Source organism: Calonectris borealis, chromosome 2 (assembly GCF_964195595.1).
Source record: "Calonectris borealis chromosome 2, bCalBor7.hap1.2, whole genome shotgun sequence".
Taxonomy (NCBI): domain Eukaryota; kingdom Metazoa; phylum Chordata; class Aves; order Procellariiformes; family Procellariidae; genus Calonectris; species Calonectris borealis.
In genome coordinates, this window is record NC_134313.1 from 161,299,677 (window position 1) to 161,314,340 (window position 14,664).

Consider the following 14,664-nt stretch of genomic DNA (forward strand, 5'->3'; position numbering starts at 1 on the left):
TAAAATCTAGAAAACATTCAAAAGCAAATCAAATAATACAAGAATCTTGCAAGTTTTAAGCTACATACTCTATTAAAGTTCAGCTACTCAGCTATGAATGCAGAAATTTAATCTCTAGGCGTTATTTTCCCAAAATGGACATCCATCATCTCATTCTGAGTAAATCCACCCACCGCACAAAAGTCTCCAGTCTTGACCTTGCAATCTGTTTATTACAGATACACAACTAGTTAGTGCTCTGCTTACCACAAGAGGGTGCAATCATGTAGATCAATCATTGAATCAGGACTGCATTTTATTATAAATGTACAACTGCTCTCATATATCTTGGCATACATGTTTTTAATTTTAATGCAATTATTATAAAGGGTAATATAACTAGTAAAAAAAGAGAAAAGTAATTAACTTCAAATGTTCAGTTGCCACGAGTACTGAAGAAAAATGGTATGGCCTATCATATCCTTCTGCAGGGAAATGATCCAGTTTCTACTTAGCTAAGTGCTCTTTTTACACTTATTGAAAACAAAAAACTAAAAAAAACCAATTGCATATTAAATTAGAAATGTGGTACCTTTACTCTTTCTTCAAAAGGAACTACAAAAGGTAGCTCTGTCAGAATTGCAAGTTGTCGTTCTTCAGATACAGAAAGAGGTGCTGGTTCCAAACCCACTTAAAATAGAAATAATAATTTTAAAAATTTTGGAAAAAACATTTTTTTAAACAGTTTCCTTTGTATGAAGTAACTCAATTTACTTTGTATAAAAATACACACATTAAAATAGTTTATTTACTAAACAGTCACACCAAGCCTTACCTTTCTTTAAACATGAGTTTCTGCAGGCAAACTGAAAATGTAAGTAGTAAAAACACACTGAAAACAAAATGTGTATAAGTACTCCTGCATTTTTTTCTTTATTCAGAAGAAAAATGTTATTTCGTTATTATTGACATCTTAATTTTTCAATAAAGAAAAAATATATGATGGAAGACGATTAAAAAGTTGTAAGTAATTAAAATTTTCATCGCAGGAATACACAATATTCCCACCCCAATGATCAAAACAGTTTAAAGGTACTGTGCTTTCAACTACAACATCTACTTTCAATCAAATCATTTTAGGCATAAAAACTAAGAATTAAACCAAATCTAATGAAACCAACAGAAAGATAACATTTATTTCAATGGGTTTTCTCTCCCAACAGCAAGGTCACAGTGATCACATTAAATCCTAGTCACTGCAGAAACACTGAAAAGAACATCGAGAAATTGTATAATGTGCTCAAGAAAAAAAGGTTAGAAAAGAATTCAAGAAGCCAGAGCAACAGAGAGACTCAATCGCATGCAGTTCCCAAGCTACCATGCAGCTCCTTTGAACCTTCTTATACCCACATAGGATGTTTTTAGGAAACAACTCAACTTTGGGTGATGCACAGTAGAAGTGACAATCCTGCTCTAACTTCATGGGAAGAAACTCAGTTGTTGAGCACATATCTAACTGTAAATTAATTAACTGCAGCAAAAAAAAAGGTATTGCTCACTGACTAGACACTGTGGTTAAAGGCCCACCTAGCTTCAGTCTACAGAGGAAGCAAAACCCACAACTCCTTAGTTGTTTCATTTTCATGTTTAATAACCACCTTCTCAAAAAAAGACTGCAGAGTCTTGGCTATTTATAGACCATATTACAAAACTGAAGTAAATGCTTCACGTTACTACCCAGTCTGGAAGTTTATGACGACAGTTTCAAGTTTTTCCTTTGGCTTCCACCTGTCATGACTAGCATTTTGCTGCCCTTCTGCAACTGGACATCACTTCAGTGTTCTTTTTTTTTTGTACTCCTCAAAGCACTTTAAGTAGGGATATTTTAAGCACCAATTTAACATGGCATAACCCAAAACATCACTATACTTGATGTATATTCATTTGGGGCAGGTTTCAACATTGCAAGCCTTTGGAATTTCTCATAAAATGCTTATCTGTGATTACCCTTAGTTTACTTAGTAAAAATTTTTAATTAAAGTCAATGTATGCAGCCTATTAAGCTGAGGGTTAAAAGCATTTTAAATAAAAAGTGCATGTACAGCAAAGGTAAACTACTACAGGACTTCGACAGTTCAATTATTCCAGTCAATTAGTCAATTTTATCTGCATTTCTCCATCACAGCTTCTTTCTTTAAAGAAAAATATGGGATGGAGTCATCAATACAGAGGGCATTTAGAACTCACCGGTCTGCCATTTAAGTAAATGAAAAAGCACAAATAAACATGACTGTATGTGATTCAGCAGTACTTTCATGTTAATTGGCTTTAACCCACATGGAGTCAAGAGGGATTAAACAAGTCATGTGCACATTGTTACCTGCTTGTTTTCACACATTCATGTTGACTGCACTTTTTTTAGCTTGATTTCGTACACACTGTGTCATCTTTCCTCACCACCTTGCCTCCAACACACCTTTTGAGCTAACCAGCTGGATTTTAACTTTGACAGAAAATAGGAGATGCAAAAATACCAAGTTTTGTGAAAATTTTCAACTGGATAGGGAAATTCCTTTAGTGACCTGAAACAGCAAGGAGAGCTCAGTTATCTGCTCTGTTCAGGGCGTCAGCTTGTCTGACAGCCAGCCAGCAAAATGAGGGCATGTAGCTGCTCCGCACCAGCCGGAGCACGTGCATTCCTTATCCACCAACTGCCCAGACTAAGGTAACTAATGAAATGGAGGGAACTGGTGCTATTATGGGAAGGAAGACAAGGGAAAGAGCTCACAATACTGGATGTATGAAGGGAAGCAGACTAGCAGACTAGTAGCGTGGGGGAGAATCTGGAAGTAATAAACGTGGAACAGGTCTGACAGTGGAGAACACTAAGACAGTAGAGCTGTCAAGAGCCATGTAGGTCAATGGAAGAAACGGGGATTACTGATGTAGAGTCTGTAAGGTATACTGGCAATTTTTGCTAAAACACCTCCTTTTAAGATTCATATTATCAACCACTTAGAATAGGCGATTTCCAAAGAGAAAAACTAAACTGAAAAAATATTCAATTCAAAATTCTGAGGAGCACTTACACGGGACCAACTAATTGTTACGTGGCAACTAGACTAATAAGGTAGTCAAAGTAAACTTATACCATCATAGCTATTCAAATAGAAAAATATCATTATAAGAAGTCCTTAGGCTTCAACCTTGGACAAAGCCCTTAATTCTGTACAACTCTGAGGCAGCATTCAAAGGCTACCGTCTTCTCTAAATGATCTGCTGTATCTGGCTAAGATACTCAAGCAGATTACATCATCTTGGAAGAGAGTATGGACTCTCGTAGATGAACCATTTTGCTGCTTAAAGGCCCCATTTTTAATTCATTATTAAATCTTCACAAGTATCAGTGATTTAATGATTATTTTACCTGAGCACAGCAAGGTAAAATTCTAGAATAGTGAAGATACAAAGGTATGAAAAGCTGAAAGAAACAGACTGTCTACCTGAGAAAGTATATTGGCACAACTAAATAGTGTAAATTTACCCTGATTGCTACGTTGGTCCAATTCTCTCATCTTTCTTTGGAAGTTCCCTAAAGTGCAGATATTTTGAGTAATTCAAGGGGTTACGTTTCTGCCTTATCTAGTTAGAGACAATATTTATAAACATTAATTAATACTTATCATAATACCTGGAGCTTGTTTGTTACAGTTTAATATATAATAAAGAAGTTTCTTTATAGTATACAGTAAAAGCAAAACCTCAATGCTTTCTATCTTCTGCAACTTTATTAATTTTGTATCTTACGCAATTGCCTTTTATACATATTAATACATATGTTTTTAACACATATCATTTGTCCACCTCATCATTTCCCCTCATCAATCTCAGCAGAGGCTTGGGGAAAGCTGTTATACGTTAAATATTCTAAAGACATACACACATGTGTATACAAAGATACATTTTTTAAAATACCTGAAACAAAATTATGAAAGATTGCCTTGCTTTTGGCTATCATTAAGACTTTTATACAAAATACTCAGCTGAGCTCTATAAAAGGTAGATTTTTTTTGCATAAGGCAAACTGTTATTTTGACTTAGTAAAGCAAAAGTTGCATAGACAGTATCTTACCATCCAAAGTAGATTGCAATGGTCCTATTCTTCCCATTCTTCTGACTCTCCAGACGTGTCTAGCGGATGGCACATACAACTGCGTAACCTAATAAATTAACAGTATTTTACAGTTAAACATTATCTAATTACATATTACAATTTACTATTACGTAGTAAATACATAAAATTGTCACGTCCAAGAACGTGTCTGAATGCCTAAGTATCTTCATTTCTAATCCCTCCTCCTTATACTTGTGCCTTAAAACTGAGCTGCAAAATTAACAACAATGTAATATAAAGTCCATGTATCATTTAAAAATACCATGTAACGTTACATTAAATTCTGGTATTTAAGATACTAGAGAAACTGAGTTTGAATTTTGAGATGTCAAATAAATTCTGTTTACTTTGTATTGAGAATCAGGTTAGCATCACAGTTTAAGACTACTACTACTTTCTCTAAGGTGTGTAGGCACTATTTCCTAAGAACTATAAAAAACTGTGACACAGACAAATGGAAATGTCGAACACAAGGCAAGCAAATGTGCAATCATCAAAAATAAACAGAAGAGTTCACTGTTAACTCTCCTGTGCAAAACTTCCAACTGTTAAGACATGTAAGTGCAAGATAGTCTGAGGTGTAACTAGCCTCGTAAGATCCAAGTTTTCAATGATTCAAATGATGTACTTGCACATTCATTTTAGCATTTTCTTTTGCATATACACTTTAAGCTCAAACAGTTTCATTTTTTTCAAAAGCTCTTAGGAAAAAAAAAGTAATTTCTAGCTGAGATAAGTACAGAAAATGCTCCTGAATTTTCTTTTATTTTGGAAGAGAATTTTAGGGTTTTTTCCTCCACTATAGAGCAATTCTTTTATTTAGCATTTTTATTATGAGAAGTACTTAAAATAACTAGAAAATAAAACGCAACAAAATGCTACCAGATTTTCAGTTCTCCTCTGCTATAAATGCAGATGACTTACACTGTCGCACTGGAGAGTGCGTTCTACTTTATGGAGTGGAAATATGATTTAACATAAAAGTTTCTTAACAGATGCAAAACTCTTATATTAGAGAAAAGCAGCATTACTCCAGGTTTTAAACCACACTAAATCTGTGCAACATCAACATCATCAATACTGTTAGGAATCAAACAGTTTACCATTGAAACTTTGGCACCTGTAAGGCTATGTGGAAAAAGGATACTACTCTTACCTTATCCGCTTTAATGTTTTCTTGTTCTGAGAGCCAGTGATTTGGTGGGCAGAAATTTCTCCTTGTATCTCTAGATTTCAACATTTTCACTAAGTTTGTGATGACCTAGGTGTCAGAACACATATATTCAATATACATTTAGCACTGTGAATGAAATTGTATAATCCACAAGCAAAAACTTAAGAAAATCTTTCAGTAATGTATGAAATTGTTACTTATTTTTAACTTACAAAAACTTGCTCTCATTCTTAATACCTTAGAATGCGAGTAAGTAATTGTGGTTCACTTGTAAGCCATCAAAAAAATTGGCTTATTAAAGTCTCATTCCAAAACCTAAGAACTAGGACTACCTAGGACCAGGTAATCCTAGGACCCTGCACACCTAAAAAGTTGTATGCCAGTTCAGGGAAGCCTAAACAAATCATTACCAGCATTAAATTACTTATTTAAAGAAAGTAACACCTAACCAGATCTTCTATACAGATTTTTTTTCTTTTTTGCTTATATAGGTTTTCAGAAATTAAATGTGTGACTAGATGTATGTTTTAGAAGAGAGAGCTATACAGCTATTCTCTACTACCTCTCATTCCAAAACTGAGATTCTGAACAATGTGGCTGATTTGTATGTTTTCTTTATCCACAGGAAGGAAGATTCTTAAATTTCTGTGCATCGTTTTTCAAGGAAAATGCTCCAAAGAAGAATGGAACTTTTGTTTGCTGTCTCCAGACAAAGGTCACTGTATCACTCCACACTAGGCAAATCTGAGGGATCAACTAATAAACAGTGGGTATTTCTGCCCATAGTCAATAAACTTAACTAATTACCAGCACAAGATCCTATGATGTGCTTCTCAGGGGCCAAACTGTACAAAAGCCAACATCAACTTCAGAAAGTAGAGGAGAGAGCAGAAGCATTAAATTGGCAGCAAAACATAACAGCAAAAGTTACATCTCTAAAGTACATGAAAGATTGACTACTTCTGGTTGCTGCATTAACCAACTAAAGCATGTCCAACTAAAGGTGCCTCAGAAAAATCATAAGTATCTGCTGATGATATCACCTGACCAAACACCGAACTGATCATCCATGTGAAAAATCTAATGCTGATATTTTTAAGGGTAAAGGTTTACATCTGAAAAGACACTACAGGCTCCTTTTCTTGTCAATGAATATCTTGTTAGCATTTTCAAAGCTGGCGAAAGAAAAAAAGATCATCTCATCCAGAAGTAGCTGCCAATTTATCAAATGAACTGTACCCTCAAAGTTCTTGTCTCTATTAAAACAGATCCTAGTGTGACTAGCTCAGTTGTTTATACTGTACAGTAAACCCTACGGTAAGACCATTAAAAGATCCAACATACCAGATTCATAAAGTAAAGAAAAGAAAGCCTAGCCCAAACATGCCTGAAAGCAGATTACAAGATGTCCACTTCCAGAAAAAGGATGGTTACCAAATATTCTTCTGGTGACCACCATAAAAAGCACAAAAAGCCCCTACAGTCCTAAAAATATACGTGTGGGGTGGCTGGTTGTAATTTTCATTTAACATGCACATATATACTGTATTATCGTGATGTTATCACAAACTAAAACGTGTTAGGTAAAAGCCCTTTAGTGTGTTAAGTTAGTACGCTCTTTTCCAACAGAAGGTATAAGCATTTACCTGAAAACCATCTAGTAAGAGCGGTTTAACAAATTTTTGCTTATCAACTGAACCATAGCGGGTGATGATGCGTACACCCATACTTCACCCGACCACAAGTACATTAGTTTAAACCACTATGTTTAATTCATTTTTGTTCACAAGGAATTCAAATGATGAAAGGTAATTCTGTCATTATTATAACCACATAGTCAGAAAATGAGAAAACTGAATAACTAACTAGTTTATGCACATCTTCATAACAAAATTGGAAGGCTGAGAAAAATGGTTGTCCTGGTCACTAGGGTGTCTTTGCAATTTTAATATTTTTCTTGGCAGTTTCCTCCAATCCAGGAAAAAAAAAAAGTAGATATATCAAGCTAACAACTACTCCATCTCAAGCACAATTGTCATACTTGGTTGTATGCCTTTTCTCCAAAGCAGAACCAACTTAGCCCAACACTACATAAAACATAATTAAGTGGAATCAATGGAATATTAAATTACTAGCCTAAAAGACATTATCACTGCTACAATGAACGGCCATCTGTTTTGCAACTTAGAACCATAGCACTTGAAAAATGAATAGAAAAAAACATACACAAAGCTCTTCTGAAGTAATCTTGCTAAAAGACACTCTTAATGGGCAGGTGTCAAGAGTAGCAAAGAGTTTAATGGGCCTTCTAAAGGATTCTGTGTCTAGATACTATACAAAAGACCTTTTAAGATACAGTTTGTAAAGTAACATCTTGAATAAAGACAGAAGAAAGAAGAATGCTATTAAGGGAACTGTCTGATTACACAGGAATTTTCATCACCTTGCCCTTATAAAATTCACTGCAGGTTAGATAAGTCACTGAAGCTCTGTAGTTCCATTACCACTATACTTAAGAAAAAGAAAAGAAAAAAGGGAAGAAAAAAAAAAAATCGGAAAAAATTATCCACATGAAGACCATGCTAATAAAATATTTTACAAGCAGTTAAAGAATCCTTAAACGAAACTGAATCAAATTCGGTGAGATTGGAGTTGCTTCTACATAACAAATGGGTACTGAGAACACTAGCAATCTAAATCCAGGACTCCCCTAGCACACTGTCCTTCTTAGAAAAATAGACATATTGGGGTTTTCACTTGTGACCTTTAAATCGAAAGTTTATTTGGCAATTTAAAGACAAGTAATTAAATTAAATTGCGCAAACATATATTAGATCAATCCGTGCAAATTACAAATTCAGTGGTGCATTAGGACTGTATTCAATGCAATCAAAACATTATCAGTTACTCTCACTGCTATTAATGCTTATGCTCATAAGTGAAATGTGTTGTAAAATCAGGCAGAATAGGCTGGATAGAGGCTATCTTAGACTTGTAGAATGAATAAGCATTCCTTAATTAGCCCATCAGGTTAAGTGCAAGCCTTAATGGGCCTTTCCTAAAGTCTAGCATGACATCTTTCTCCAAACATGGCCAAGAAGAAAGTTCCATTAGCAATATTAATACAAGCTTAGTTGATCATTTTCATTCAATTAACTTCTTTCAATTAAATAGATAGCTTGACAAAAGCAGTGATAAAAGACCTGAAGGGACAGCTGATGACTCGAACTGAACATTAGTGTGCGAGAGGTCGCCAGTATTAAACAGACTGTAAATCTAGCATTCAATTTGGAAAATGCATTTCTTCTGCTTCCACTTCTTTAATGAGCAATTTTAGCTGACTAGATGTGTTTGCTGCAGAATTTTCATGACAAGTCAAGCACTCCTTTTTTTCGGCAACAGTTATAGTAGGTTTTTTCCTGCCAACGTTTTCAGCTTCTCTTAACTCATGTCTTAGGTAGGATATAATGGATAAAACTAGCAGAAATACATTGATAGATATCCAGAAAAAACATACATTAAGTTTACATTTGCTAAGCCGGATTCACCATCCCATTAGTATTCCAGCAAACCCAAAAGGACTAGTAGCAATGTATTTTAATAGAACACCAACAAAACCAATGCAGCATGGTACCAATTTAGTGAAGCCTCCAAATACTTGAGTAATCGTATGATTCAGTTAGAATTTCACACCTACATAAAGTTATAATGACATGCTTAAGTACTTTGCTGAATGGGAGTCCAGGTTAAAACCTATTCTATACAGCAACTTTTTTATAAAGAGGATAAGCAGAAAAATTAAGAGTTGCCAGAAGCAAAAGAAATTGTTACAGTTCTCAGAATTTAATTACTCAAAGTTTAGCATATACGCCAAAAAGCAACCTTCCCAAATCCGTATTCCTTGTAACTGTGTTAAAAGTATAATTAGAGAAAAAAAAAATACCTAATCTCCTATCTTCAGCAGAAGCCTGAAAATTTTATTTAAATATGTTCTGAAAATTGACACAATTTACCTTGAATAACTGAATCCACCTTTTTTGTTCCGTCTGTATACATTGCTGCATTTCTGTATTTTTTGTTACTCCAACACTTCTAAATGCTGCAATATATTCCTCACGAACCTCTGGTTTTGTTTCTGGGTAAGCCAACTTTATGATTCCTAAACATGCATCTCGAAGGCAGCGTGATAATATTACAAGCTCTTCTAGTGTAAAAGGCATCATTGATGATTGTCTTTGACCTACAACTACATAAAACACAACTTTAAGTTTCTTTAAATTACTTTTTCTTAATCCTTTTGTTATTAAAAGAACACTTAACGTCATTGGAACTTTAATACTCACACACAAAATCTAAAGGTAGAGAAAAGAAACATCACCCAAAAACAGAACGAGCACATTATAAAGGCAATCAGGTCTTGTAATTGTTTGCAGTCACAACGATTTTAATTACAATATTCTCTTTTGTGATTCCTGCTATGTTAAATTTTTACATTAGACTACAGGTTCAGTCCAGAAGAACTTCATTCTCTTCACTAACTCATCAAAAATTATCATGATTAAAAACTTCCATATCAGACCCTGTAAAGCTAGGGTTCCCAAGGTGCAGACCATCATTTTTTTTCTCTTTTTTCTAAATGCAATCACCATGAAAGAGCCAGCTGACAGCTAAGTGCTCAGGGGACTATCAGCAAGTCAGCCCAGAAGAGCCTTCCCCACAGATGTCAGCAAATCATTGCCCAGGGAACTCTGTAGCCTTACACAAAAACATTTTGCAAAGCACTGCTCTTTAGTATGCTTGAAACTCACCTTCTATTGGATCACCAAAGAATTCATTATCATGAATAGAAATAAGTGAATGACTAAACAAAGAACTAAAAAGGTAGAAGAGAGGGATAATTCGACTAGAGTCTTCTAAAGACATTGGAGAGCCTCTTGAAATCACTTGAAGGAGTGGCACCATAGACCTTAAAATATAAAATGCAAAATTAAAGAGATGGTTAATTGAATACTCTAAAAAAGTAATAACTTCAGCATTCTAGTAAAATATTTAGTAGTAGTTCCTACGGCAAAATAAGACAGTGCTCTCAGTTAAATAACTACTATTTCCCATTCTTGCAAATTAAGGTTACTCTTTGTAAGTTCTTGTCACTATAGTATCTCAGTGTCTTGATGATATATAAACTTTGGTGTTAACCATTACAAACTGCAGATATTTTCTGGTTTAGAACAGAGACACGAAGTAAAGTGAGTAACTAATCTGCATGTCAGCACAGAACAAATCTGTAGGTCCAATGCCTCAGTTCCTGGGAACACGCTTCTGCCACCAGCATTTTCTGGACTAGTCAAAGTATACGAGATAAAACTCACATACTTGGGATGAAGTACTTGCAGCTTCAGTGTTTTGTTATATTGATGCTAGTAAGCACTCCAAAAACTACAAAACATCCACCTTATTTTAAATAAAGATTTTATTTATTTATTTGTAATTATTTACAACTGTCCAATTTCCAAAATTTTGCTCAGTTTTATGAGTCATAGGAGCTAAGTAACCATTACAGTTGTGTTTTCAATCTTCCATGAGCACTGTCATACTACCAATTGTCTCATTCTCTTTTCACTAGATACGCTCTATCTTAACAAAGACTCAGTTTCAGAAGTGGTATAATACATACCCTGTAATCATTCGTGTAGTCATTGAAGATATCAAATACCAAAGATGCCTCAGGAATCTGGCATTAAAGGCTAAACTATAAAGAAGCCTGCAAGAGGAAGTTCAAATAAATTGTGTCTTCCAAAATACTGTTTTCACAAAACACAATGCTTCTATAAGAACTTTTCTGCCAAGCATTTCTCAAACATTAACAATTCAAATTTATTTTTTCAAGATGGAGTTCTTATTCTAATCAAATCCGGTGAAAGCCCTAAAGCTGAAAAACAAGCATATAAATCCTTATACTAAAAGACAGAGTTTTCGTTAACTCAGCAACAAACCACACGACATAGACCCAAGTTTGCAGTATTCCACAGAATTAAACATATATTAAATAAAAATAACATACACTCTTGAGTTATTTATCTCTTTTTAAAATTCTAATATAGAAAACCACACCCACTAGTTAATAGGTCATTTGTGGTTTTTCTGACGTTAACAAACATAGCAATTTTTGCGAAAAGTAGATTAAAATACCTTAAAGCTAATTTATGCTAGAAGCAATTATTGATTTAAAATTATGTAGCGATTTTACTGGTATATTCTGCATGGCTGACATAAATATAACAACATCAACAGAACAATGTCTGTCAGGACAGCTACCCGTACACATACACTAATCCATTTGTAGACAGAAAATAGTTTATACACCTGTAAAAATAAATGCGTATGTTCACAAGTCAGTTATATACAGGACTGACTCTAACCATATTATTTCAGACATGATTACGGCATGATAAACTTTTTATAGAAATGAGAAATAAAAAGCTTCCTGGAATTAAAAAGTCTCTCCCAGCCTATTTTTTCCCCTGCAGGAAGCAACATATGTGATAAACATCATCTGAAACAACTAATGTCTTCTAGGAAACCAAACGGGATTTGACTGACTAAACTGTCATTTTTTGGATATTGAAGGACTATATTCAGTTAGCTATCCTAAATGTTACTTTCCTGGGTCTCCTAATTACTATTAGGATGAATAAGGTAAAACAGACACTCAGGTCCACATCTCCTTTCAGAGGTCAATAGCCTCATAACATCAGAATTCCCTGTGACCATGCATACAAGAGGTAGGAGGCTGGGAAATGGGAGCAGGGAGGGTAGACTAGAAGTGCTGCTGCCTGAAAAAACAATATTTATTACGGACCACAGGGATAAATTAAAATTTGCCAGATGGCAAAAGGAAAGGAAGCACACATTTCATTAAGGAAAAAAGTAAAATACCAGTAAACACTTAAAAACATTTGAAAACGGTCTAAGTAGCAATTCATTTAAAGACATTAAAACAAAAAACCCACAAGAAAACCTACCCGCCCACTCACAAACAAATACTGCATAGTGTCATACACCTCTGGGTCCTAGCTTACTGGCTGCTGAAGCCCTGCAGGCTCTTTTCGCTGTGGATACTCTCATGCATCCACACAGCCAGTCCTTTCTTCAGGCTCTCATTTCACATGCATTCACCAAGGCAGTCACACAGACAAGGAACTGTGTGAGGATAAAGTAGCATTAGGAAGGGCAGAACTCTTCACCAAAGAGAAAGGATAGAGTCTCACAGGTACGGGGAGTTTTGGAAATAGAATGGGGGCATGCAGAAGAAGGGAAAATGAAATACAAGCAGTCTCTGGTTTGAGGTACGTCTTTGCTGAAATATCACCCCTCTTGTTTCAAACACTTTGAATTTTAAATACATAGATCAGTACCTTTAAAAAGAGCTGGGAGCTTCACATATTCCAGAGAAGTTGCATGTTGGTGAGCATTACTAAGTTTGATTCAAATTTGAAGCAACTGCAGCTATTGCCAGTTTAAGATAAGTTTTATTGTAAAATTAAGTTCTATTTTAAATACGTGGAATTTTTGAAAAAATTCAACGTGCATTTGAAACATGGGAATTTGACTTCCTTTTAAAGTCACATTATTTTGCATTATGCATTGTCGTGTAAGGAAAGGCTTATTATATCTAGCTAATTTAGAATAAGGATTTGTATTTTAATGTTTAAATATCTGAATGATAGCTCAGATGTCTTGGTTTCTCAAATGAGAAATTTCCTCAGTGACCTTCAGTTTTCAGCCTCATATTTGAAATGAAAAGTAATTTGGCACAGTGCCATTAGGTCTCATAGGGCTTCCAAGTAAAAACCTGTTAATTTTACAATCATCCCTGGAAATTATGTAATAGTTTTAGCAGAAATGAACAAACATTATGGACACTGAACCTATCATAATGTAATTCATTTTTTCATTCTAGCAATATTCAGCAATAATGAAAGGAAAAAAAGGACAAACCTTAAGAGCTTATAATAATAACCTTTGTTTAAGTTTTAGCCATTTTTATTCCATATCCGTGATTCAGGCAGTCGATTGTAGCAACTGCTATATTTCATGGCCCAATTCCAGAAATGCTGAATGTATTCAACTTTCACATTTCCCTTCCCTGAAAATCTGGTTAAATACAAAAACGCAAATTTGGTAGAAGATGTTATCATATAGCCTATTTTGTCAATATGAAATACCTATGAAATAGGTATAGAATACCTATTGATGAATAGAATTCATCAATTCTAAAGTTTCCATACTGTTACCAGAAAATAAACATGAAACTGCAAACTAAACACAGAAGAGTGAATTAGGTCTTGTGTTACAAAAATTTTACATCACTAGATTCACCTGAAATATAATCCATTGTGAAAGGAATGACAGCGGAAACAACTACTACCCTCCCACTCCAATTATAGAAATTGGCTTTCAAAGTAGAAGATAACAATTGTAACAAGAAAAAACACAATGCAAAGATGGCCTTGGAAAGTCCCATCTCTGCAAAAATTCAAGAAATTGGCTGTACTAAAAAGTTTCAAAATTTTTGGCTTCACACTGAAAAAAACGATGCAAAAGCCTAGAAATATTTTAAATTAAAAAAATTAAGAAGTAAAAAATAAAAACTTTGATAATTAAAATAGGTCAAAATCTACCTCATTTGGTCTTTTTCTTTGGCAGAGAAAAGATGTGCACCTGCTAAAAAACAGCATTTCCAGATAGAACTACACCAAAATGACACAGCACAAGATAATAATTCCTGATAAACTGCAGAACGTTACAGGGATAGCTTATACACCATGAAGACAAAAGCATTATCTATCAATCCACAAAGTTCAGAGATCAGTTAATGTAAAGCTTGAGTGTCCATACAATCTTGATCACTTTTTCCTTTAAAGAAAAAAACAAAACAAAACACACCACACACACAAACACTAGAAATCAAAAAGATTAGACATTATTTCTTTTTATGTAAATTTTTATTATTTAACTCAGGGTTTCATTTTCAATATTTGTACTTTTCTAAAAATAAACCAAGTAGCTAAAGTTTAAATCCTGGGTTTTTACCCCTCCCATTTGGTGGTTCTGTATTTTCTTGAAAATCTCACTGCATACCACCAACTTCTTTATTACGAGATCATTATACATGATTTTATATAATGGATTCGTTAATAGATTTTCTGTGAAGTTCAATATTCAGATTTAGCACTGTGGTTTGGAAGAACCACCATTTTTCAACTACCAGAAAGGATAAGCTCTTTTCAAGTGGAAAAATGCACACTGCCTCAGCCACAGGCTATGATAGAGTTAA

The 14,664-nt window shown here is 34.4% G+C and overlaps 1 protein-coding gene across 4 annotated transcripts in view; it reads right to left on the reverse strand.

Moving 5' to 3' along the window:
• Nucleotides 1-14,664, reverse strand: part of UBE3C (ubiquitin protein ligase E3C) — an 81,412-nt gene that overhangs the window by 38,384 nt on the left and 28,364 nt on the right. For all 4 annotated transcript variants that reach the window (XM_075144138.1, XM_075144139.1, XM_075144141.1 and 1 more), the window contains 6 exons: nt 11,002-11,088; nt 10,136-10,293; nt 9,341-9,573; nt 5,310-5,414; nt 4,112-4,199; nt 572-669 (listed from right to left, as the gene is read on the reverse strand). In XM_075144138.1, coding sequence (XP_075000239.1) covers nt 572-669; nt 4,112-4,199; nt 5,310-5,414; nt 9,341-9,573; nt 10,136-10,293; nt 11,002-11,088 — 769 coding nt within the window. The remainder of the gene's footprint in view (nt 1-571; nt 670-4,111; nt 4,200-5,309; nt 5,415-9,340; nt 9,574-10,135; nt 10,294-11,001; nt 11,089-14,664) is intronic.